The sequence below is a fragment of the Zootoca vivipara genome, chromosome 13, assembly GCF_963506605.1.
Source record: "Zootoca vivipara chromosome 13, rZooViv1.1, whole genome shotgun sequence".
NCBI classification, from domain to species: domain Eukaryota; kingdom Metazoa; phylum Chordata; class Lepidosauria; order Squamata; family Lacertidae; genus Zootoca; species Zootoca vivipara.
Genome location: NC_083288.1, coordinates 16,475,418 through 16,498,759, shown reverse-complemented (window position 1 = coordinate 16,498,759; position 23,342 = coordinate 16,475,418). Strand labels below are relative to the sequence as shown.

At 48.4% G+C, this 23,342-nt stretch overlaps 1 protein-coding gene across 4 annotated transcripts in view; it reads left to right on the top strand.

Moving 5' to 3' along the window:
• Window positions 1-23,342, top strand: part of AP2A1 (adaptor related protein complex 2 subunit alpha 1) — a 35,829-nt gene continuing 12,487 nt past the window's right edge. For all 4 annotated transcript variants that reach the window (XM_060281109.1, XM_060281107.1, XM_060281108.1 and 1 more), the window contains exons 1-13: window positions 1-189; window positions 6,860-6,928; window positions 10,181-10,323; window positions 11,506-11,699; window positions 12,710-12,839; window positions 13,923-14,024; window positions 14,989-15,097; window positions 17,018-17,168; window positions 17,956-18,124; window positions 18,549-18,686; window positions 19,207-19,389; window positions 20,533-20,630; window positions 21,874-22,105. In XM_060281109.1, coding sequence (XP_060137092.1) covers window positions 123-189; window positions 6,860-6,928; window positions 10,181-10,323; window positions 11,506-11,699; window positions 12,710-12,839; window positions 13,923-14,024; window positions 14,989-15,097; window positions 17,018-17,168; window positions 17,956-18,124; window positions 18,549-18,686; window positions 19,207-19,389; window positions 20,533-20,630; window positions 21,874-22,105 — 1,785 coding nt within the window. In that variant the 5' untranslated portion in view covers window positions 1-122. The remainder of the gene's footprint in view (window positions 190-6,859; window positions 6,929-10,180; window positions 10,324-11,505; window positions 11,700-12,709; window positions 12,840-13,922; window positions 14,025-14,988; window positions 15,098-17,017; window positions 17,169-17,955; window positions 18,125-18,548; window positions 18,687-19,206; window positions 19,390-20,532; window positions 20,631-21,873; window positions 22,106-23,342) is intronic.

Sequence of the window (23,342 nt, the reverse complement as noted above, 5' to 3'; positions counted from 1 at the left end):
CAATCGGGTCGGTCCGGGTCGGGTTCGGTTGCTTGCTTGCTGGGCCAGGTTCGGGGCCGCGGAGCGGAGAGCGGAACGGGGGGGAGCGTCGCTCGAGGGGGTCCCGATCCGCCACCGCAACCATGCCGGCCGTTTCCAAGGGAGACGGGATGCGGGGCCTGGCCGTGTTCATCTCCGACATCCGAAACTGTGAGGGGACGCGGACCTTGGGGAAGACCGTACCGCGGGGTGTGGAGGGGGGGAGGAGGGAGGCATTGGAAGCGAGGGAGGGGGAAGAGAGACGCTGTGGGGTGTCGGGGTGGGTCTCGGACCGCGGGGAGGACTCGGGAGGGGCCGGGTCGGACAGCGGCCAGGGCGGTGGGCGAGCCGGCGGAGGGGGCGGCCGTTGGCTGAGGGCGAAGGCTGGCTTGGGTGGCGAGGAGGCAGGCAGGGACGGAGGGGGCTCTTCCCAGGCTCCTCGCAGGGGGTCGTGGCGAGTGTGGGCGTGGGGGGAAAGGAGCGAGCGAGCGAGCCACTGTAGGGTGATGGGTTAAGAGTGGACACGCTTGGCATTTCGCGAAGAGAGTGGGCCGCGTGGGGCACTGTGAGAAATGGGCATCGTCGTGGGATTTTTTTTTGGGGGGGTGCAGCTGGAGGGAGACAGAAGTGGCCTGGATGACTGGGGGATGCCGGGTTCGCTGGAGGAACTCCCCCACCCAAGGGCTACGCAGGTGATGCTGCCAGTGGGATGTGCAGTTTTCAGCGCCAGGTGTTCCTTGACTCCAGGACTTAAGGCCTTGGAGAAAGGCGAATGGGGGTGATGAGCAGGAAGTTGCAAGGCAGGGGTGGGGTGGGGTGGGGTAAGGTGAGGCTTTGGGGGAAATGAGAAGAGGAGAGAGGCAGGAGGGCTGTGGAGGGGTTCCCCGCTTTGTCCAGGCGGGAGTTGGGGTTCTCCTCCCCTGCTAAAGCAAGGGCATCCGAAGAGGTTGCAGGTGAATCAGGCGCCGGTACTCGGGCCTTGTCATTGGGCAGATTGGATGGACTGGCTCCAGAACTTCCCTTGGGCTGAGTTATGTTTTGCATGCATTGCCTTTTCTTTTGGGAGTGTTGTGTTGCATGTAGGGCTGTGGAGGGTTGAAACGGATCTGGCACCGTAAGGAATGTTGTTGCCAGCAAATGAGGAACAGCTATGTACATCCTGTGGTGTTGTGGTGTTGTTGTTTTTTAAAGGATGGTGGGGGGGGGAGATTCTGCTTTGAAATGACAAAATAAATTGTGTCAGGGCTTCTGATTCTTGTTGGGTAGGACATTGTTTCCATGGGGTTTGTACCCAATGGCTGTTGGCTGGCGTCTAGAGGAGCAACAGTAACAGGTCAAATGTGTGGCTCTGTTAGAGCATGGCTGTTGAGTACACATTTGTGGCTCATTACAAAACCCTAGCATTATTTGACACTCGAGCACATAAATTTCCAGTCGCTGGGCTTTTTCAAACTGCCTTTATGATCTTAGGAGAGATTATAGTGGTTACGGAAACAAGGGTGTTATATTTGAAACCGAGGAGATCCCAATCCAGCTTTCATCTGCTTACCAGTATATGGGGATACTCTGTGGCCAGAGGCTAGAATTATATGATTCTAGTTTTCCCCTCCACCCTTCCTCTCCTTGGCAAAGAAACCCACAGACACAAGTGTTGTGCAACATCAATTTTGCAAGAACAATACAAGTAGCGGTTACCAGAACAATACTTTGTGGGTGACAACTTGCAGGCTTAATGTCATATCGTCATTTTTAGACAGCAGATCTCCTAAAACCTATTCTTCTCCCTTCTACTCCCACCACTGAGGTTTAGCAAAGAAATCTGAGTATAAGAGCACAACCCATCTCCATAATAGAAAATATTATTAAAAAGTGAATTTGACCAGGCCGTGACAAAATGTAGTTATGTGATATGTTGGAACATTCTTGAGATAACTTCATTTCACTGGAAATTAATTGGGGGGGGGGGCAGGAGAGAATCATCCTGCAGTGCAGAGGTGGGGAACCTTTGGCAATCTGGCTATTGCTGAACTACAACTCCCATCTTCCTTGGCCATTGGGTGGTTCTTGCTGGGGCTGGTGGTAGCTGCGCTTCAGCAACTTCTGGAGGACCATAGGTTCCCTACCCCTGCTGTAGGAAATTCAGCATAGCTTAAAGACTATCTGAATTGGCAATGGGTAAGTGGAGACACGGGTGGTGCTGTGGTCCAAACCACAGAGCCTAGGGCTTGCCAATCAGAAGGTCAGCGGTTTGAATCCCCACGACGGGGTGAGCTCCCGTTGCTCGGTCCCAGCTCCTGCCAACCTAGCAGTTCGAAAGTATGTCAAAGTGCAAGTAGATAAATAGGTACCGCTACAGCGGGAAGGTAAACGGTGTTTCCGTGCGCTGCTCTGGTTCGCCAGAAGCGGCTTTGTCATGCTGGCCACATGACCTGGAAGCTGTATGCCAGCTCCCTCAGCCAATAACACGAGATGAGCGCCGCAACCCCAGAGTCGGTCACAACTGGACCTAATGGTCAGGGGTCCCTTTACCTTTAAGTGGAGACACAGGCCTCTTTCCCTGTGTCTTTGCTTGGAGATGGCAGTTTTCTTTGTGTATGATGTTCTAGATTTGAGGCTGCCTTTGAACATCGTAGGTGGCCCTGGCACCTCTGTAAATAAATAGTACGGAAGTAACTATAATTCGGTGGTTGAGCACATGTTTGTGTGTAGAAGGTCCCAGGTTCAATTGCTAGAATCCTAGTTAAAAACAAATAAGGTAGCAGATGATGAGAGAGCCTTTTTTTGCCTGAGATTGTACAAAGCTGCTGCCAATCAGAGTATATGATACAGGCTAGATGAACAGTCAGACCTGGTATAAGTAAGGCATCTTCTATGTTTCTAAGGATAAAAACCTGCAAGATCAGAGTTCGAATCTCAGCTTAAGCCTCAGATTGGGCCTGTTACTGAGGTGGTTTTATGCAGACCCACATGCCTACTGTATCACATTGACTATTTGGAGACACCAGTATTCTCTGAATAAAAACCTGGAAGTGGGTGGTCCATTTCTGGAAGTGGTGTTGACACACCTCCTCAGTGCTTATGTCCTAAAAAAATAGCCAAATTAAATGAGTGGTTCCTCTTGCTTCTTTAATAACTGTGTGCAAGAGGGCATTTTGTCAGGTGCAACATGTCCTGCAGGAATGAGAAAAGCAGCAGCTGCCAAAAATCCCTGGCAAACAACTATTAAAGGTGCAGGAGGCCAGCCATTCTAGTCTCAGGAAAGCCCACATCCCTGTTTGTGAAAAGCGAACCCTTATCCTCCATTTCCATCTGTAAAATGGGCAAAGACTGAAGGGGACTTTGACTGAAGGTCATATGAATGAGCGAAGCAGGCCAAATCATTTGCAGTTGGCAAGCCACAAACTGTTAACAGAGACATAAGTGTTCAGAAAATGTCAGAGAGGTGTTTCCAAAGGCCTTAGGATGAATATTTTGGGACGGGATGTTGTGTGCAAAATGTTTTGAGTCTCAGGTGTCTCTTTTACTGTATTGACATGACAGAAATGTGTGTTGAGGGTTTGGAGAATTCTAGAGAAGTTTCTGAAAGGAGCAACAGTTCAGGCTTCCGGAGGCTCTCTCCAGCACCAGCGAAAGAAGGAACAGGCAGCCAGGGAAGCACCGGGGAATGTGTGGGCAGCAGTGCTGCGTCTGAGCTGGAAAGGAGGCTGCATCTCAGCGCCAGTTGATATGTTATGCTTTTGAAGATGTAGGAGTCCTTCCAGCAGTTGCATATGTGGGTGGATGTCATGTGGGAAACATTAATGCAGAGGGTTTGGTGGCCACAGACCTGTGAAATCTGAAATTCCATAATGGGCTGAGAGAGCTTGGCCTTGGGAGTGGGACACTGAATCCTGCATCAGTGGGGAAGCTAAGGAGATGTGGATGAGATCAGTGATGGGGGTGGGAGCCTCATGGAAAAATCTCTGGGCTTGTAAAGCAAGAGCAGGATGCAGTAGTTAACACATTTCACAGGTCTGTCGCAAAGACATTCCTGCTTGTTACTGATTTCCTCATATTATACAGTCATGCAGGTATTAATAGTCTTGTGAGTCTTCTATTTGAGGTGATGGATCTTCGTGGAAAACCATGTTTGGGAAACCTGTGGCCTTCCCTACATTGCTGGACTCCAGCTCCCCTCCCACCAGCCAGGAAAGGTGGGAGTGCAGGTCCAGGTCCAATAACATCTGGAAAACCACCCCTGGGGGGGGGGTCATGGGCCCTTATGTTTCAGGTTCTTTCTTTCTTTTTGCACCTCTTAAGCATTGCGATGTTGGATCATTCACTTGGCACTGTTCACACATTTCTGACAGGGTTTTTACTAGGACAAAAGGAGAGAGCAATCCAGACTGTTTAACTCCATGACACTGTCTATTTTTATACACTTTTTTTTAAAAAAAGACTCCTGGCAATGAAATTGGACTAAGGAACTTTGTTGTTTTTCCTGCTTCATTCACAACAAATGCAAGGAGTTGTGTGTTTACCTGTCAGGTAAAAGAGGTAGCGAGCATCTAGTTTGGATTTGTCCCCTGTTTAAGTTAAAACATATGGTGGCGATAGAAGGGAACACTCTCTCTAGAGCAGGCATCCCCAAACTGTGGCCCTCCAGATGTTTTGGCCTACAACTCCCATGATCCCTAGCTAACAGGACCAGTGGTCGGGGATGATGGGAATTGTAGTCCAAAACATCTGGGGGGCCAAAGTTTGGGGATGCCTGCTCTAGAGAGCATCACCCTGCACTGTAGTTTAAATAAAAATTTCCACCCAGCTAACCACCCTCCAGGGTAACTCCTCCGGCTTTCTGTTTTGTTGGGTTAGGAAGCCCATATGTCTTTCGCCCTTCGATTTAATGCTTGCTCCTAGCTTTGAGCTTACCATGTTTCAGTCCTGAGCAAGGAAGGACCAGTGGAGACGATCCCATTATGGTGAATGGGGCACCCCCCAACCAACCTCTATCTGCCTTCTATCAGTCCAGGGGTGGCATCAGCTGGCAGCTTCCTCTTCCTCAGTTTCAGTATTGCAGTACTCAGCAGGGAAGAGGATGGGATTGCAAAGCTTCCGTATGCATGAGTTGGCTCTGCCCATCATTGGCTCTGACTCCACCCTCTGCTGGTTTCTCTGCCTTCCAATCCCAGTGGGTGACCTACTATTGCCATTGTGCACCTGCCTGCTTCCCCAAAAGGGGTCAATCACTGTGTCCCATATATAAAAAGCAGCCCCACACCAGAACAAGTTAGGCAGGTGAAACTTGGAAAATTAGAATATCGTCGAAAAGTGCATTTATTTCTGTAATGCAACTTAAAAGGTAAAACCAATATATGAGATAGAAGCATGACATGCAAAGCAAGATATGTCAAGCCTTTACCGTGTTTCTCATATTATAAGACACGTCTTATATTTATTTTTTCCTCAAAAAAACACACTATGGCTTATTTTCAAGGGATGTCTTATTTTTTTCCTCCTCCTCCTGCCGCGGCCGGCATTGCTGCTGCTCCTATCACTATGTCTTATTTTCGGGGTATGGCTTATATTCCTCGAATGCTTAAAAATCCTGCTATGGCTTATTTTATGGGGATGCCTTAAAATATGAGAAACAGGGTATTTGTTGTAATTGTAATTATTTGTCGTTAGGCAGGTCAATTATAAATGGAATGTAATTAATGAAATGTAATAGCGATGTTTATTTTTGTATTATTGTAACTATTTGTTTTATTACTGTGGAATTTCCAAAAGAAAGCATTTGTAAAAATTAAAAGAAAAATAAAAAATAATAAGTTGCATTGCTGAAATAAATGCACTTTTCGACGATATTCTAATTTTCCGAGTTTCACCTGTATATGCAAGGGATCCATGTGTACTTGCCCCCACCCCCTGTTTCTGGGTTGTTTTGTGCTTCACCTGGCAAATCCTTCTTAGGTCTTAGGTCCTGTCACTAAAAGTGGCTGTTGTGGAAATAAGAGATGGGATTCCCTTTTCTGAGGGTGGCACTGTCTTCAATCTTGCTCTCGCTCACTCAGGAGCCAACTGGAAAATGAGTGTTTACTCTTCAGGTGCTTCCGTGTACAGATCTGTTTGCCCTCTCTTGCCAGTTCTAGTATGGGGTTGACTGGTTCACACAGCTACCTCCAAAGTGGTACAAGTTGCCTTTTGTGGGTGACCTCTGTGGGCTTCTGCCCCCCCTCCCTGTAAGGGCCCACAGATGTGGGAGGTCCGTGGCTGAATCGTCCAATTCCCCCTCCCTTCATTTAAAGGCAGACCCCAAAATTGGATCAGAGCAGTGGGTGGGTATTAATCTTTTATTCCTATACCACTTCCCAAATATGGGTGTTTTCTATCGGGGCAAAGAGCAGCAGCTTTATTCAGTGTGTTTGTGTTAGATTTTGTTTGGGTAAATAGCTGTCTTGGGTTGAATCCCATCTTTTCCCTAGGGTTACTGCTCTGATCAAAATCAGAGTTCCCTGGTGGCTTCTAAGGTGTCATTTCTGGGGGGGGGGAGTTGGGAGCTCTGATCACAGATCTTGTGGTCTGCATCTCGCGTACTTTGGCCCTTAAGTGATGGCAAAGCAGCAAAATGGCTATGGACTCTTTCCTTTTGGTGTATTGCTGGATGATGTTTTGTTCATGAACGTTTCCATTTGCTGGTATTTTTCTCCAAGCTCTCTCTTCCCTAATATTATTTCTTTGTTCCCTTGATGTACTGGTAGGCATTTAGTAGTACCAAGCACATATCCAGGTGAGTTGAGTGGGCGTTGTATAGAGAAGGCTGACTTGTCCCTTGTTTGAATGCCTTTGTCTTTGATTCCAGGTAAGAGCAAAGAGGCTGAAATCAAACGAATCAACAAAGAGTTGGCCAATATCCGGTCCAAATTCAAGGGTAAGTCCTTCCTCTGCTATCTCTCCTCTCTCCCCCCTTCCCCCTTCTTCCAATCTGCAGGGTATGCTATTTCACACCATAGATCCCGACAGCAGCTCCATGAGTCAGCCTGACTTACTCACAGTTTCTCATTTTTTCCTCCCTTCTCTCTCTTTTCTTTCTTCCTCCACGACTGTGCTTATCTGTAGTCACTGCCCAGGTTGGTTCAGCTCTTGCCGTCCATCTTTTCCTAATACCCTGTCAGCAATGCTCTGCAGAAAGGTGCTTTATGTAGTCTGTCCGCAGGCAACAGATGAGGGGTGACCCTGTGCTCAGGGTCGAAATGCTAAACAGCTGGACTGTCCCAGCTGGACTGTCTCCACAAGCTGGACTGTCTCCAGCTGGGACATTGAAATGAACTTGAAAAGGTCTGATTCCCAGGCCCTCTGCTCTGACTGGTAGCCCTCCTTTCTCTTCCTCGAAAATCTAGGAGTTGCTTGTGCCAGCACCGTGCACAGTCCTGTTTAAAGCCAGTCTCGTCCAACGTGGCCCAGGAATTAATTTCTCCCAACAACCTTTTGCTTCTGATCCACTGAACTCCCTCCCCACCCAAACCTGGATCCAGATATTGATCTTTGCATATTTGAAGCTTCTGGAATATGCTGGGGTGGGTGGGTGTTGCTGGGCTATTTGTGCTGCTGGAGAAAGGCTATTTTCTCTGCTTCCACTGCAAAACAAAAGAGGGGAGGGGGAGGCTTGAACAGAAACCCAAACTGTGTTCCTGGTCGGTTTAGCAGAATTTAACAAGCTTAGTTCTTCTACAGTCTTTGTGGTCAGGCCATTCAACAAAGAGGGCGGGGTAGGGCAGTCAAAAGTGCACAGTTGTGCAATTTGTGACAAGTTTCTTTTAAAGGAGGAGCATGCTTGAGTTAGGAGCATGGCAGAAACCAGCAATCCTTCAGGTACAATCCACTTATCCTCCCACCCCCTGCAACTGTATGGGAACACAAGAATGTTGTTAAGGACCAGACAACCAACCCCAATTATTTCACTGTGTGTCATGTGGCAGATAGCAGTGACTACCACAAATGTATACACTGCTTAGATCCTCTTTATACCACCAAACTCCCACTAGGCTACTTCCAGAGAACCTTGTGGTTCCCAGAACCCCATCCCAGAAAATCCAGCAGTTTTGGTTCCTTCCTTACACTGGCCGTCTCTACCAAACCTCCTTCTTTTCTCAAATCTCTGTGGAATCTCTGTGGATGTTAACTGCATGCTGCAGTTTCGAAATTGCCTGCAGAATCCTTTGAACCTGAGTGTTCATTTCAATTCAAAGGGGAAAGTTTCTAGCTCTCATTATTTGGCAGCATGTTGTCTTTTGCCAGAAATGGTTACCTAGGTAGAGTTCCCTTGCTCAGTGTTGGTTTGGATCCCTGTTGCTCCCCGTCCTCGTGTGTTACGAAACAGTTACATCTTCCTCGGTTCAGATCAAGAATAGCTCAGATGGTGGGGAGAAGAATGAATGGCACACACAATGGGACAGCAGTTTGACCTTCTATTCCATGAGCAGTTCCTTTGGAATTTCAGATCGAAGACTTTTATGATATGTCGTCATAATTCTCTGCATTAGTGTTGCAGGAGGTGGGTGGATCTTCCGGGAGCTCCATTGCCTTTATAGAATTGCCCCCTAGGTTGCATCACAGTGCTTTATGATATTCCTGGGCACCGTATTTTTTCCCATCTTGCATGTGTGCATGCAGACACACTGAGTCATGCCTGCATACATTGGAGGCAAGTCATTCATGCTTTTTGTGCAGAAGGTCCCAGGTTCAATCTGCAGCATCTCCAGATGGGGCTGGGAGACAGTTTTACCTGAAATCCTGGGGAGCTGCTTCCAGTCAAAGTAGACAATAGTGAGACAGATGGACCAATGGCCTCACTCTGTATAAGGCAGCTTCCTAAGCAATTCCTTCTTTGTTGGAAAGTGACTGGAGAAAAAGAAGAGAGTTCTCCTCTTCTCTGCAGTGCTGGTTAGTCTTCCTTCCCTTACCTGAAAAGGCCAAAGGGGAATCTAATCCAGAGATTTTGTGGACCGAACTTCTGGCACTTATGAACCCACTTGCACCAGTGTACAGTGAAGACGTCTTCACTGGTATCAATGAGGAAGGAGATCCCAAAGTGTAGGTGCTGCCACACTAAAAATATAGATTACTTACAAGTGTGGAATGGGCATTATTTGCCCTCTGTAACAGTGAATATGTGGGGTAAGGGGATCCCATAAGGAAACTTGCTATGCCCATTAAGCAGGTCAGGCATCTCTGTTAGGCAGAGTGAGGTGGCCACCTCGGGCAGCAGATTCTGGGTGCTATGGAAGAGCAGCAAATGGCCGGCATTTTTAATTTATTAGTATTGTACTTTTAGCTGGAGAAAGGGGCTTGTGGGATTGGCTGCGTCAACTGCTAAAATAACATGGCTGGCCTTGAATAAACTGTACCTTTCCTTAAAGGGGGGGGGCATCATTTGCTGCCGCACCTCAGACAGCAAAAGGGTCTGCTCTGGGCCAGAGTGAAATTGCAGGGACCATGTAAAATGAGAGTGGGGGGCCAGTGGTCACCCATCATGCCTGACTATTGCCCATTCTGGCTGGGGCTGATGGGAGTTTGAATCCAACAGCACGTCGACACCCCTGTTGAGATGAGCCTTTTCCTGATCTCCTGACTCGAATCTCCTGCTTTGATTGTCGTTTTAACTGCCATGCTCTTTTAATGGGTTTGTTGATCAATTATGAATGTTTTAATGTGGCTGTTTTCCTATGTGTTTCAATTAGTGGCAGCTGTGTATTTTTATTATTGGTTTTATTCATGTTATTTTGAGAGTAGGCTTTCATTTGTTTGTGGACCTCTTTGGTACAGTGGTACCTTGGGTTAAGTTTGTAACCCGAGGTACCACTGTATTTGAAAGGTAGCACATAAATTCTTTTAATAGCAATGACATTGGAGGGGGGGTGTTTCACAGGTTTCTCTTCTCCGAAATTCTCTGCAACAGTTGGGGGGGGGGAAATCTGAGAACGCCTGCCTCCTTCTCAAGCCCACCCTGGGCAGTTTAAAATAGGAAAGCATTCTGAAGCGTTGATAGTACAAGGCTGGAAAGCTTTTGCAACTGCTTCCCCCCCCCCCTTCCCATGCCCCTGCCTTGCAAGACACCTCTCTCCTTCCAGCAGCGCCAGTGACCCCCCCCCTCCCCTCTCCCTGTTGCTCTTTCCCCTCTCAGGAGATAAAGCCTTGGATGGTTACAGCAAGAAAAAATATGTCTGCAAGCTGCTTTTCATATTCCTGCTGGGCCATGACATCGACTTTGGTCACATGGAGGCTGTCAACCTGCTCAGCTCCAACAAATACACAGAGAAGCAAATTGTGAGTAGGCTTGAGGGGCCTGGGGAGGGAGGGTGGGGGTCTTCCCCCCTGTTAAACTGGCTCCAGCTCTCCCTTGGTCTCAGTTTCCCATCTGTATAAATAGATAAAAAGGAGCAACAGGCAGCTACCTCCCAACGTTATCATCAAACGTCAGAGTGCCAAGTCTGTAAGGAATTTATTAGGGAAAGCTGTGCTATTTATTTTCATTACATTATTCACTCCAAGGGGGTCAGGATATTATATCTCACATATAGTCCTCCCCGCTCCGCCGGGACATCTGGGGATTTTTTTTTAAAAAAAACACACACACGGACAAGCATTCTTCCGTTGTGCAACATACATACACCTCTGTGTTGGTGTCATCCAGGAACACGTTTTCCACCTTTTCAGGTGTTTATTGTGAACTGCGCCTGGATGGAGGTTTCAATCTAGTCCTCTGTTTCCCAGCTGTGTGGAACCTTTGGCTCCCTGGATGTTGCTGAACATCAGCCTTAGCAAGCATGGCCAGGGATGATGGGAGTTGAAGTTCAGCAGCATTGGTCTCTGGGCCAATGGTTATCCACACCCACAACATTCCAATTCTCCCCACTATTTCACTTACATCACATGGTTTTGTTCTTTTTCTTCTTTGTATTTTGAGCTATTTGCATCAATGAGGATGATGCAGGAAGTACCATACCTCTTAAATAAAGGCGTAGCTCTATTTGCTGATGGCTGAAGAAAAAAGTGACCAGTGGCACATGACAATCAACTCTCAAAATGCTTTGGATGGAAACAGTTTGTCTGCCAGCGTGTGTCGCTGCAGGAATTGTAGTGCAGAAAGGAGTTCCTGTTTGCTGAACTGCGCAGCACATTATACGGCTGCATACACACCATGCATTGCCGCACATTTACAGCCCACCCCTCCCGCAGATAATCCTGGGAAATGTAGTTTGTGCTGGGAATTGTAGTTCTCTGTGTGGTGAACTATGATTCTTTGGGGGAAGCCACGTGCTTTTAATGTACAGTGTGCACACAATCTTTGTCTGCCTCGAGAGCGCCAGCCAACTTCGTTCTGGCCCCTTTTCTGCTGTGGGACAGTGGAAAAAAGCCTCTATGATGTTGTGGGTTGTGTGTCCATGCCTCTCCCCCAGCTCAGAATGTGCCTGCATGTGCATTTATATGCCTCTTTGCTGCCCCTAGGGTTACCTGTTCATTTCAGTGTTGGTGAACTGCAACAGCGAGCTGATCCGCCTCATCAACAACGCCATCAAGAATGACTTGGCGAGCCGCAACCCCACCTTCATGTGCCTGGCCCTGCACTGCATTGCCAATGTGGGCAGCCGTGAGATGGCCGAGGCCTTTGCCTCTGAGATCCCCCGCATCCTGGTGGCCGGGTAAGCCAGTCCCACTAGAGAAAAGTGTTTGCTCAGAGGGAGTCTATTCACAAGAGTCAAGGAACATATACAAGGCTGGGTCTGGTTTGTGTCTCCAGGCATCCTTTTTATTGTGATCTGAGCTCCCAGTGCCATCTGCGCGGTTATGCACAATCCCACTTACAGTGCTCTTTGTGCCTCCAAAGGTTTTGTAGCAGCCATCCTGCTTCATTCCCGGTTGGTGCCTGTCCTGTAGATTCCTCCCAAAACCCTGGAACCTTTTTATGCAGCAAATGTTAAGGGTGGTGTTTTTTGTTGCCCGTGTTTTGCACTCTAGACAGCAATAACACAGGGAAAGTATCGCAGAACAACTAACAAAGTGAAACAGTGTGTGGATGGTCCTAATATCAATCCACTGCTAACGCAGTTATTTCATCAAATTTTCTGTTTTACAATTTAAAATACTCATTTTATATGCTTAAGTTATCAACGACTTCCCTTCTTCTCTTTCCGTGGTTCACTTTACATACCTTAAATCCCTGCATATTTTACAAAAACTATACCATTCAGTATTCCATTATTGCATCCATCAAAACTTATTTACACTGCTGAGTTTTTCTTAATGCTGCCAGCATTTTCAGCTGTACACAAATTATTTCCCATACATTCAATAAACATTTTCCAATCTTCTTTAAACATATGTTCTTCTTGTTTTCTTATTCTATATGTTAAGTCTGCAAGTTGTACATATTCTGTCAAGTTGCCATTCTTCTTTGGTTGGGACCTCGCTCATTTTCCATTTTGAGGCGAACAAAACACAGGCCACAGTAGTAGCATACATAAATAACGTTTTTTGACACATGGGAATTTTCGTCTGAATTATCCCCAACAGAAAGGACTCTGGATTTTTTGGGAAAGTACTTTAAAACATTTTTTTCAGTTCATTATGGATCATCAATTGCTCTGCTATTGATCTGTTCTCCTTCCTTCACCCGTCTTGACCCACCTGTTTGTCTGTGACTGCCCCTCAGTGACACCATGGATAGCGTGAAGCAGAGTGCTGCCCTCTGCCTCCTGCGCCTCTACAAGACCTCACCCGACCTGGTGCCCATGGGAGAGTGGACGTCGCGGGTGGTGCACCTTCTGAATGATCAGCACATGGTATGTTACCCCTGGCCTCTGCTTCCTAGGGGCCAACGTATGGAACTACCCCCACAATAATACACGTATGGTACGTCCTCCACACCCACTCAGTCACTATCACATGGCCCATCGCTTGGGGAATACTGAGAGCTATTTACGCCTTTGTAACCAGAGCTAATAATAATAATAATAATAATAATAATAATAATAATAATAATAAATGTATTATTTATACCCTGCCCCTGGGCTGCTTCCAACAGAATATTAAAAACTTCCCTAAACAGGGTTGCCTTCAGATGTCTTCTAAAAGTCAAATAGTTGTTTGTTTCTTAGACATCTGATGGGAGGGTGTTCCACAGGGCAGGCGCCATTGCCGAGAAGGCCCTCTGCCTGTTTCCCTGAAGCCTTACTTCTTGCAGGGAGGGAACTGCCAGAAGGCCCTCGGAGCTGGACCTCAGTGCCTGGGCTGAATGATGGGGGTGGGCCGATGTCGTTTAGGGCTTCAAAGGTCAGCACCAACACTTTGAATTGTGCCCGGAAATGTACTGGGAGCCAGTAAAGGTCTTTTCAGGACCGGTGTAATATGGTCTCGGCGGCCACATAGAGCGCATTGCAGAAGTCCAAGCGGGAGAAAACTAGAGCATGCACCACTCTGGTGAGACAGTCTGTGGGCAGGTAGGGTCTCAGCCTGCATACCAGATTGAGCTGGTAGACAGCTGCCCTGGACACAGAATGCGCCCTCCATGGACAGCTGTGAGTCCAAAATGACTCAAAATAAGAGTAGCCAGACGTTTACGCTGCTGAGTGTAAAGATTCTTCATAACAGTAGGTTTTATTGGTCTGTATATGGTGACTCTGAGATGCACGGATCAGGGGCAGTGTACAAAGCTTTGGCCACCAACAGACCCCTGTTTGACTAAAGCATGCTGTTTGCTCCGAAATGCTCCTACGTAGTAGCATTGCAACCACATCCTTTATTTCCCCATCAAGATGCCTTCTATCGTATGCCCAGTGGGAGCCAGAAAGCGATGCATTTGTACCTTGTTTAGCCCTCGCTGAAGTGGTCTCACTTGGCACACCATCTCCCCCCCCCAAACACAGGGCGTGGTCACAGCTGCCGTCAGCCTCATTGCCTGCCTCTGCAAGAAGAATCCTGATGACTTCAAGACGTGCGTTTCATTGGCAGTATCCAGGCTCAGCAGGGTGAGGTCTGGGGTTGTGTGTGTGTGTGTGTGTGTGTGTGTGTACGCAGAAGAAACCAGGGCACCAATTATTTTGCCCTTTAGTTACTCTGCTCCTGTTGGTTGTACTTGTGCAAGTCTTATTTCTGGGAACCAGGATTCCCCTAAACTAGGTGGGTGCTTCTCTCCCAGGCCTAAGAGCAGGCACGGAGTGATTTTCATCTGGATTACATTGGGGAGAGAAAGGGTTAGCCTCCCCCCCCACCCGCACAAAATCCCTCTGTTTGCTGCAGCCCCAGTGAAAATAGTGGTTCCTCTGCACCTGCTTCCAGTTGTTTAAGGAAAGAAACATGGAGCAGGAAGTGATGCATTAAGAGCATCAGTTCCTCAGCATCTGTCCACAAAGGCTATGACTCTCTCTCTCTTGTTGTTTTGCTGTATTTTGTACAGATTTGAGCTGGGGTACTTAAACTGGGAAAACAGCATGGGGGGAATGAACCCCACTGCCTGGCAAAGTGACTCTGATCTGGTTCCCCCTTCTTCCCATGACTGTTTTTAAGCACATCCAGTCCCCACGCCAGGGCTTTGTGGTAACGGGTTTACGTAGGTGTGGGGAACTTCAGGCCTAAAGGACAAATGCGGCCCTCCAAGGCCTCTCTGTCTGGTCCTTGAAACCTTTTAGCAGCCCATGCTGCTCACTGGCCCTGCTTCTCACTCCCAGATGTTTTTGCCTGGCTGGACTGTACGCTGCCTGGATGGAGTTCACCCACTTGCTCCAACCACTTTTGCCACTGACCCCACCCACCACTGCCATGTGCCCCCCCCCCAAAAAAGATTTCCCAGAAGGGAACGTGGCCCCTGGACTGAAAAGGGTTCCCCACCCCTGGACTAATGAACAATGCGGATGTTCCAATATAACTGACTCACTGGTGGTTTGTGCTGCTGTGTTTTTGCATCCCTCCCTCCCCCCCCCGCCCCTCTGGCAGATTGTGTCATCGGCCTCCACAGACCTCCAGGACTACACCTATTACTTTGTGCCAGCCCCCTGGCTCTCGGTCAAGCTCCTGCGGCTGCTTCAGTGTTATCCTCCCCCAGGTAAGAGGTGGCCTGGAATTGGGGGACTGGGTGGAAGGGCAGCCACTTTGGGCGGCACTCAAGCCTTCTATGCTAGAGGTAGTGGAACGCCCTACCACCAGATGTCAAGGAAATAGACAACGACATGACTTTTAGAACACAACTGAAGGCAGCCCTGTTTAGGGAAGTTTTTAATGTTTGATGTTTTACCGTGTTTTTAATAGTCTGTTGGGAGTTGCCCAGAGTGGGAAACCCAGCCATATGGGTGGGGGATAAATAATAATAATAATAATAATTATACCGTATTGGCCCAAATATAAGATGCATATTTACAATTCAAGGCTTACTTGAGAGTGTGGCCCGCCTCCCGGCACTACAACCCTAAACAGGGGGTGGCCAGCGCTCGGCACCCCGCTCCCCAAGCCAGCGCCAGCACTCGATTCCGAGCGTGCTGCGCACTACCAACTCCCGGCACTACAAGTGTGGCTTATATTCGGGCCAATACGGTAGATGGATTGTGTGCAAGGCTGTGTTCAGTAGTTCTCTCTAGGCAATTATTCTAGGCTGCCTGTAGGCTCTGTTTAGTTAACAGAAAGCTGGGGGTTCTGGATTCTCTGATTAATGGGATCTGGCAGCCAGGTATATCCAGATCTCTCTGCTAATATAATGAAGTTCATTGCCAAGGTTATCAGATGTCGCTGTTCTGAAGTGCTGGACGCTGCTTGTACTTCCCATTAGTCCCGCTTTCCTCCCATCTCATTCTAAATCCCAGAAATCAAATTAAGTGGTTTTCATGTTGGCCTTCAAAGCATGAGAAGGGCCCTTCAGACCAAACGCCCAACCAGTCCAGCATCCTCTTCTCCCAGTGGCCAACCAGATGCCTATGGGAAGCCTGCCAGCAGGACATGAACACAAGGGGAAGAGCGATAGGTCAGTGGTAGAGCATCTGCGTTGCATACAGAAGGTCTGAGCTTTTAACCTCCAGCATCTCCAGATAGGGCTGGGAGAGACCCCGATCTGAAATCCTGCTAGTCACAGTCAACGTTGCTGAGCTAGATAGACTAGCGGTCTGACTCCATAAAGCACTCTCCCCCCTTGTGAGTCCCAGCAATTGCTATTTGGAGGCATTACTGCATCCAGTCCTGGTGTTATAGCCCGATACTCTAGTAGGTGAGAAAGAATGAACTTCCTTGTTCTATAGAACTTCTCATTGGGTGGGTACTTGAAAGCTTGACCTCAGTTGGTACCAGCTTAGCTGATGAAATGCTGGCCTTGAATTGACCCAGTAAAAGAGGTCACTTTATCTATTTCTCATCTCTTCTTTCTCAGAGGCCTGGCTCAGATGTAACAGGAAACCCCAGTTCCCTGCTGTGCGAATGAGTCTCTTGCAAACTTACGCTACTCCCCTTTCCTTTCCTTTCCTTTCCTTTCCTTTCCTTTCCCCTCCCCATCTCCTTTTCTGCATGCCAGAGGAGGCGACCGAGACCTAACACTTATATAGCATCGCAAAATGTCATAGCTTTTGTTCAAATATCTTTATAGGAGGCCTTCAACACACTTGGAGGCTGTCTGGGAGCCAAGAACCAACCTAATTCCCACCTCCCAGACTAGTACACGGATCAGAACATCATTAACCTTTGGATTTTCAATACTTGTCTCAAAAAATCTTACCCAAAATGCATGTTTAGGATGAAAAGCAGTTAGAAATCCATACACTGAGATGAAACATATGTATTTAAAGATGTATTTTGTGGTACGTATTCAAGGACAATTTTTTTGTACAGATTTTTAAAAAGCAGCCCAGATTAATGCAGAAATAGAGGGAAAGTCTAAGGAGATGTGAATGGTCCTTGGGAGCCGTGAACCCTGGGTTCTCTTCCTGCTGGGAACTGCTCTAACATGCTGCTTCCTGGCCTTTGCACCCTCTGCTTTTCCCTGCAGAAGATGCAGCAGTGAAAGGACGTCTGGTTGAGTGCCTGGAGACTATACTCAACAAGGCCCAGGAGCCACCCAAGTCCAAGAAGGTCCAGCACTCCAATGCCAAGAATGCTATCCTCTTTGAAGCCATCAGTCTCATCATCCACTACGACAGGTGAGCACCTCACCCTCGTTTGTTCCTCTTTAGCATGAAGGCCCTTTAAATGAGACGGTGAGGGGGGAAATGGCTGGTGCTTTTCCAAAGATCTCTCACTGCCTCAGTGATCTTTGGCAGCCTTTAGATGGCAGCACCAGGGCAAAACCAGAGGGGAGAAGGGGCAGGTATGCGAAAAGCTACATTTCACCATATGCGGTGGACGTGTAAAGCGGCTATGGGATTTTGGGAGATGATTTATAATGAGATAAAGAAAATATTCAAGGCAACTCTCCTCAAAAGAACAGAAACTTTTCTTCTAGGGATAACTGGGACAGATGTGCCAAGCAAATCAGACAAAATTATTTTTATTTTCAACAACTGCAGCAAGAATGTTAGATGTGCAAAATTGGTGAAACGAGGTTGTATCTAGCTAAAGAACACAGGCAGCTGGAATTGATGGAATATGCAGAATTAGCAAGCTTAACTAGTAAAATTAGATATCAAGATGAGGCAGTGTTTAAGGAGGATTGGAAAATGTATGTAGATTACTTTAAAAAATCAATCTAAACATGTTAAAATGGAAGTAGGTTTTGAGTAAACAGCAGTAATATATATATATATTTGAGAACGTCCTGGAGGAGTTAAGGCATAGAATAATTATGATATGCAGCTATGGCCTTTCCCCAAACTGGGGGACATTGGATGACAATCTGGTTGAATTGAGAAGTGTGCAGTCAGCAGCTGAGCTCCACTGGGATGTCCCTCCTCCCATGCTCAGATGAGGCTTAACTTTGTTGACCCACAGCGAACCCAACCTGTTGGTGCGGGCATGTAATCAACTCGGCCAGTTCCTACAGCATCGGGAGACCAACCTCCGATACCTGGCCCTTGAGAGCATGTGCACCCTGGCCAGCTCTGAATTCTCCCACGAGGCCGTCAAGACCCATATTGAGACCGTCATCAATGCCCTCAAGGTCAGAACCAGTGAGGGCACGGGCAGAACAAATGGGTGAGGTAGCTTGAAGATTGAAGGGCTGAGTGAGTGTGGTCTCCCCAAATCCTCCCCCCGTGTGCTGGTGGTGAAATTGGGGGGGGGGCATTTCACTGAGTGTTACCCATTGGGAGATGGAGCCTGCCAATATCTCAAGGGCCACAGCCTCCCATCCCTGGGCTGAGGAGCGTAGCAGGGAATGAGCCGCAGGAAAGCAATGGAGCATCACTTCAGCCTGGTACCACCTGCATTCTCTTCTTGCTCATCTCATCCTATCCAACTGCTGGTTGTTGTAGTGGGCTTGCAGAAAATGCTCCTTTTGTAAGTGTGCGGGGCAAGAGGGGAGATTGGGGTTATGCCGCAGGCAAGAACTTGCCGGTCTCACACTCCCGGCCTCCTTTTCCCAGACGGAGCGGGATGTGAGTGTCCGCCAGCGGGCTGCTGATCTCCTCTACGCCATGTGCGACCGCACCAACGCCAAGCAGATCGTCTCGGAGATGCTCAGCTACCTGGAGACGGCAGATTACTCCATCCGCGAGGAGATTGTGAGTGGGTTTTTCAGCTCGTGGGAAAGAGGCTGTGGGAGCTTATTTCTTCATCTGGGTAGATTTCTGTGAAGCAGCAAGAAGGGGGGAAGGGAGGCCAGGAGTTTCCAAGTCCTCTTAGAGGGATTTGGCGTGCAGGGTGGCCCTACTGTTGGGCAGAGCAGGGCAGCTGCCTCAGTTGGCATATGCTGGAAATTTGGAGCGAGGCGATAGTGGCAGCCCTGCTGGCTGTTTGCACTGAGATCTCCCAACCACTAGCCATTCCCTTTGATTGGAGAAGAGAGATGTGGGCGCTCAACTGCATAGGAAGGTGTTTTCCCTTCGCCAGTGTTGAAGTTCTATTCAGCTACCATTCTAATCAGCTTCTGTATGTGGAATGGTGGGGAGGAGAGGGGGCACATCACCACCTGCACCAAGGTGTCAGGTCAGCCTTGCTGGTACTGGGGAGTGGCCCCTAGGGGCCTAAAGCCTGATAGAACCTGGCAGGGCAGGGAAATATTTCATTTTCCATATCTCCCAGGTGCTGAAGGTGGCTATCCTTGCTGAGAAGTACGCAGTGGACTACAGCTGGTATGTGGACACCATCCTCAATCTGATCCGTATCGCCGGGGACTATGTGAGCGAGGAGGTCTGGTACCGTGTCATCCAGATTGTCATCAACCGAGACGATGTCCAAGGCTATGCTGCCAAGACGGTCTTTGAGGTGGGTGGGGTTGGCCAGAGTCATTGACCGTTTCTTCTTTGCCTGCCCTGTCGCTCTGGGGAGAAGCCTTCCCTTCCCTCTATGTTGTTGGACTACAACTCCCATTAGCCACAGCCAGCATATGGCCAGCGGTCAGGCATGATGGGGGTTGGAGTCCAACAGCATCCACAGGGCCACAGTTTCCCCAGGGCTGCTTGCTCTGTGGGTGGGTGAGATGCGTGTCCGGCTGCCTCGCTCATCAATACAATACGGCCTGGGAGGACTTCTGCAGATCTAGGTGAGTTGATTTCGCAGTATTAAGAAAGGCTACATCTAGATGTATCTGTCAACAGGAGCGAGGGGGGGGGGAGCAGTTTCAAAACCTATAATCACAAGGGCCAGCCAATCAGCTCTGTGGAAACCAGTCTTTGTCACAAAATGCAGAAGAGGGAGAGAAGTTTGCCCTAAGCTCAGTTCTGGGTAGATGGCAGTCCATGTGTCACAAGCTGTGATGAATGCACTTCTACAGCAGACTCACCACTGAATTTATGTACGGGTGGCGACCGTTTTAAGCATGTGCAGTCTGTGCGCAACTGTGCCCCAAACCTGGAAGTGACCCGAAAACGTCACAAAAAGGGGGCAATCGCCTGTAACTGTAATAACCTGCAATTTCATAAGAGTATGTATTTAAAGTAGATGAATAAATGAACAAATTGATTTGGATATGCAGAAGGCATTAAGAATAAATTTAAGGAACCGCAGAAAGAGGGGGAAGGAAGCCAAGTTTTGAAATATTAAACTGACTGTGCAATTATTGAAATGTATAAACCTGAAAATCATAACTATTAAAAAGGGGGGCAGGGGCTGAACGGGGTGCTTGCAGGCTTTTTCAATGGTGTTTCAAGTATGCGCAGTTTCACTTAAACGCGTGGTGCCTTGGAACGCAACCCCCACATAAATTGGGAGTTGCCTGAGCATCTCGTTTCAGCCATAGTTCTGGGTTAGAGACCCAGAAAGAACCTAAAAGAGCCTGAGGCAATTGCAGTTAAACAGAGTTATTGAAGACCTCTCTTTAAATCATGGCCTGATAGTTGCCTGAATGGGAGCTTATTTTTTCTCCCTGCCTCCCAACAGCACATTGCAGCTCTCCTTTCTTTTCCATAGGCCCTACAAGCTCCCGCCTGCCACGAGAACATGGTGAAAGTTGGCGGCTACATCCTAGGGGAGTTTGGGAACCTCATCGCTGGAGATCCTCGCTCAAGGTTGGGAACTGTGGGAGGAAGGGATGTGGGCAGCGCCTAGGAGAGGGACCCACTAACCCACCTTATCGGTGACAGATTCTTTCTCTCCATCCACCCATCCTCGAAACAGCCCTAAGTGAGATGCCTCCTCAACCACCCCATTAGTGGAGTGGTTCTCTCCAATCCCTGTGGCAGCCACCCGGGAGTTCTCAACCCTGGAAGCCCTCGTTTTACCATTCCAGTGGGCGCTAGGCCAAGCATGTCAGGGAAACAAGACTAGGACTCTGGCATGTAGATTCTTTTGGGAGGTGGGATTTATATTTAATATTTTTTTTTTGGTATGATCCTTCAAACACGTGAGCCTCCACCAGCAGTCTGAAATTAATGGTACAGCCCAGGGACAGGTTAGCAGGCTCACGGAGAACTAGGGCTTAGTTCTATTTGCAGGGGCTTGTCCCCTTATTTTCTTAGCTTGGTGAGGCATGTTAGCACGCCTTGCTTCAGGTCCCCTTCCCTCTGCTCTGCTGACTTGGAGTGGGGTAGCTAAAAATGGTGCCACCTCAACCTGTGCCTCCTTCCTGTATACCTGAAGGAGCATCTCCACCCATATCATTCTGCCCAGAGACTGAGGTCCATCACCAAGGGCCTTATGTTGGTTCCCTCACTGCACAAAGTGAAACCTACAGGGAACCAGACAGAAAGCCTTTTCTGTAGTCACACCTGCCCTGCAGAATGCCCTCCTGGCGGATGTTAAAAACTGTATAATTTTTTGTAGACATCTGAAGGCCAGCCCTGTTTCAGAATGCTTTTAATGTTTGATTTTGTCGTCGTTTTGTCGTTATTTTTCCTGTAATTTTTTTTTGGAAGCCACCCAGTGTGGCTGGGGCCCAGTCAGATGGGCAGGGTATAAGAAAGTATAATACAGTGGTACCTTGGTTCTCAAACTTAATCCGTTCCGGGAGTCCGTCCGACTACCAAAACGGTTCAAAAAACAAGGCGCGGCTTCTGATTGGCTGCAGGAGCTTCCTGCACTCAATTGGAAGTCATGTTGGACGTTCAGCTTCTGAAAAACGTTTGCAAATTGAAACACTCACTTCCGGGTTTGCGACAATCGGGAGCCGCTTTGTTTGGGAGCCAAGCCGTTTGAGAACCGAGGTACCACTGTATTATTTATCTTCCTTCCTTCCTTCCTTCCTTCCTTCCTTCCTTCCTTCCTTCCTTCCTTCCTTCCTTCCTTCCTTCCTTCCTTCCTTCCTTCCTCCAGCCCTCTGGTGCAGTTCAACCTCCTGCACTCCAAGTTCCACCTCTGCAGCGTCTCCACCCGGGCTCTGCTTCTCTCCACCTACATCAAGTTCATCAACCTCTTCCCTGAGACCAAGGGCACCATCCAGGAAGTGCTGCGCTCCGACAGCCAGATCCGCAACGCCGACGTAGAGCTGCAGCAGCGGGCGGTTGAATACCTCAAGCTCAGCTCTATCGCCAGCACCGATGTCTTGGTGAGGGGGAAACTGGGAATGTTGTGAGAGGCCGGTGGGCTGGAAGCTAAGTGAGCCATTCATCTCGGGGAGACTGGGTGGGGGAAGAGAGTTGGCTGATCTGAAAGAGAAACTGGTTGCAGCTGCATCAAATAAGGGGAAACGTAAGGCTTCCATCTGTGAATTGAAATCAGCTCTTGGGAATTTTTTTTGTGCTGCGCCAGAAGCCCATTTCTGCCCCTTTGCCATAGGCCACGAATGGGGAGCCAGGAATAGGAAGCTGCCTTATAGTACCAAGGTCAGACCTCTGGTCTCCCTGCCTTTGCTGTCTATACTGATGGGCAGCGGTTTTCCAGGGTTTCAGCAGCTTTCAGCAACCTGGAGATGGTAGAGATTGAACTTTCTGCATGCAAAGCGGACGTTTTGCTGCTGAGCCACAGCTCTCTTTCCAAATCCCATCGGCCCCAGACAGTGTGACCCAATGATCAGGGTTTACGGGAGTTGTAGTCCAACAACACTGGGTGGGCCATACGTCCATCACGCATGAAGGAATGTGACCTTTGAGTCTATAAGGGCTCTGGAGCCTTTGAGGATTCCAGCATTTTGCCTCTCTGAAGTTTTTTTGTAAGATCTGCCTTTTCCGAGAGGAATTGTATGGGATTTTAAAATTTTATCTCTGTCGTTAGCTTGTTTTGGGCACTGGATTGGTATTTTATTCTTTTTGCTGCATTTAAAAACAAAACTGGATGCTGGCAAGAGAACTGTGGTTATGGGGCAGAATAGAAGCGTCATGAATGAAAAGTTGTTAGCGTCCGTCCGCCCCGGAGACAATGTGCCTTTGGGGGTGAAGTCAAACTATCTACAGCCACCCTGCTGTGGCTGTAGATACCTGTTTTGTTGCGGCTGGGGCAGATGAAGGCGTCCAGTTTGCGAGTGCAGATGCACCACGGCGTTTCTTCTCTCTGTGCTCCGCCCAGCAGTCATTCCTCCTCTGATCACTGCTGACTGTCTTGCCTCCAGGCACTGTGGTTGTCTGGAAGGGATTCCCACATGGTGGGGTTAGTGTTGCCAGCCTTCATATCACATTTGCAGACATCCTTTGTAGCACAGAGTTGGTCTGCCAATGGGCCTGGTGCCTGAAGCCAGCTCCCCCTAGAGCACCTCCTTGGGAATCCTGCCGCCTTTCCATTCTGCGGACATAACCAAGCCATAAATGAAAAGCGGACGAATAACTCGTCATTTGAACCCTTCTCCCTCT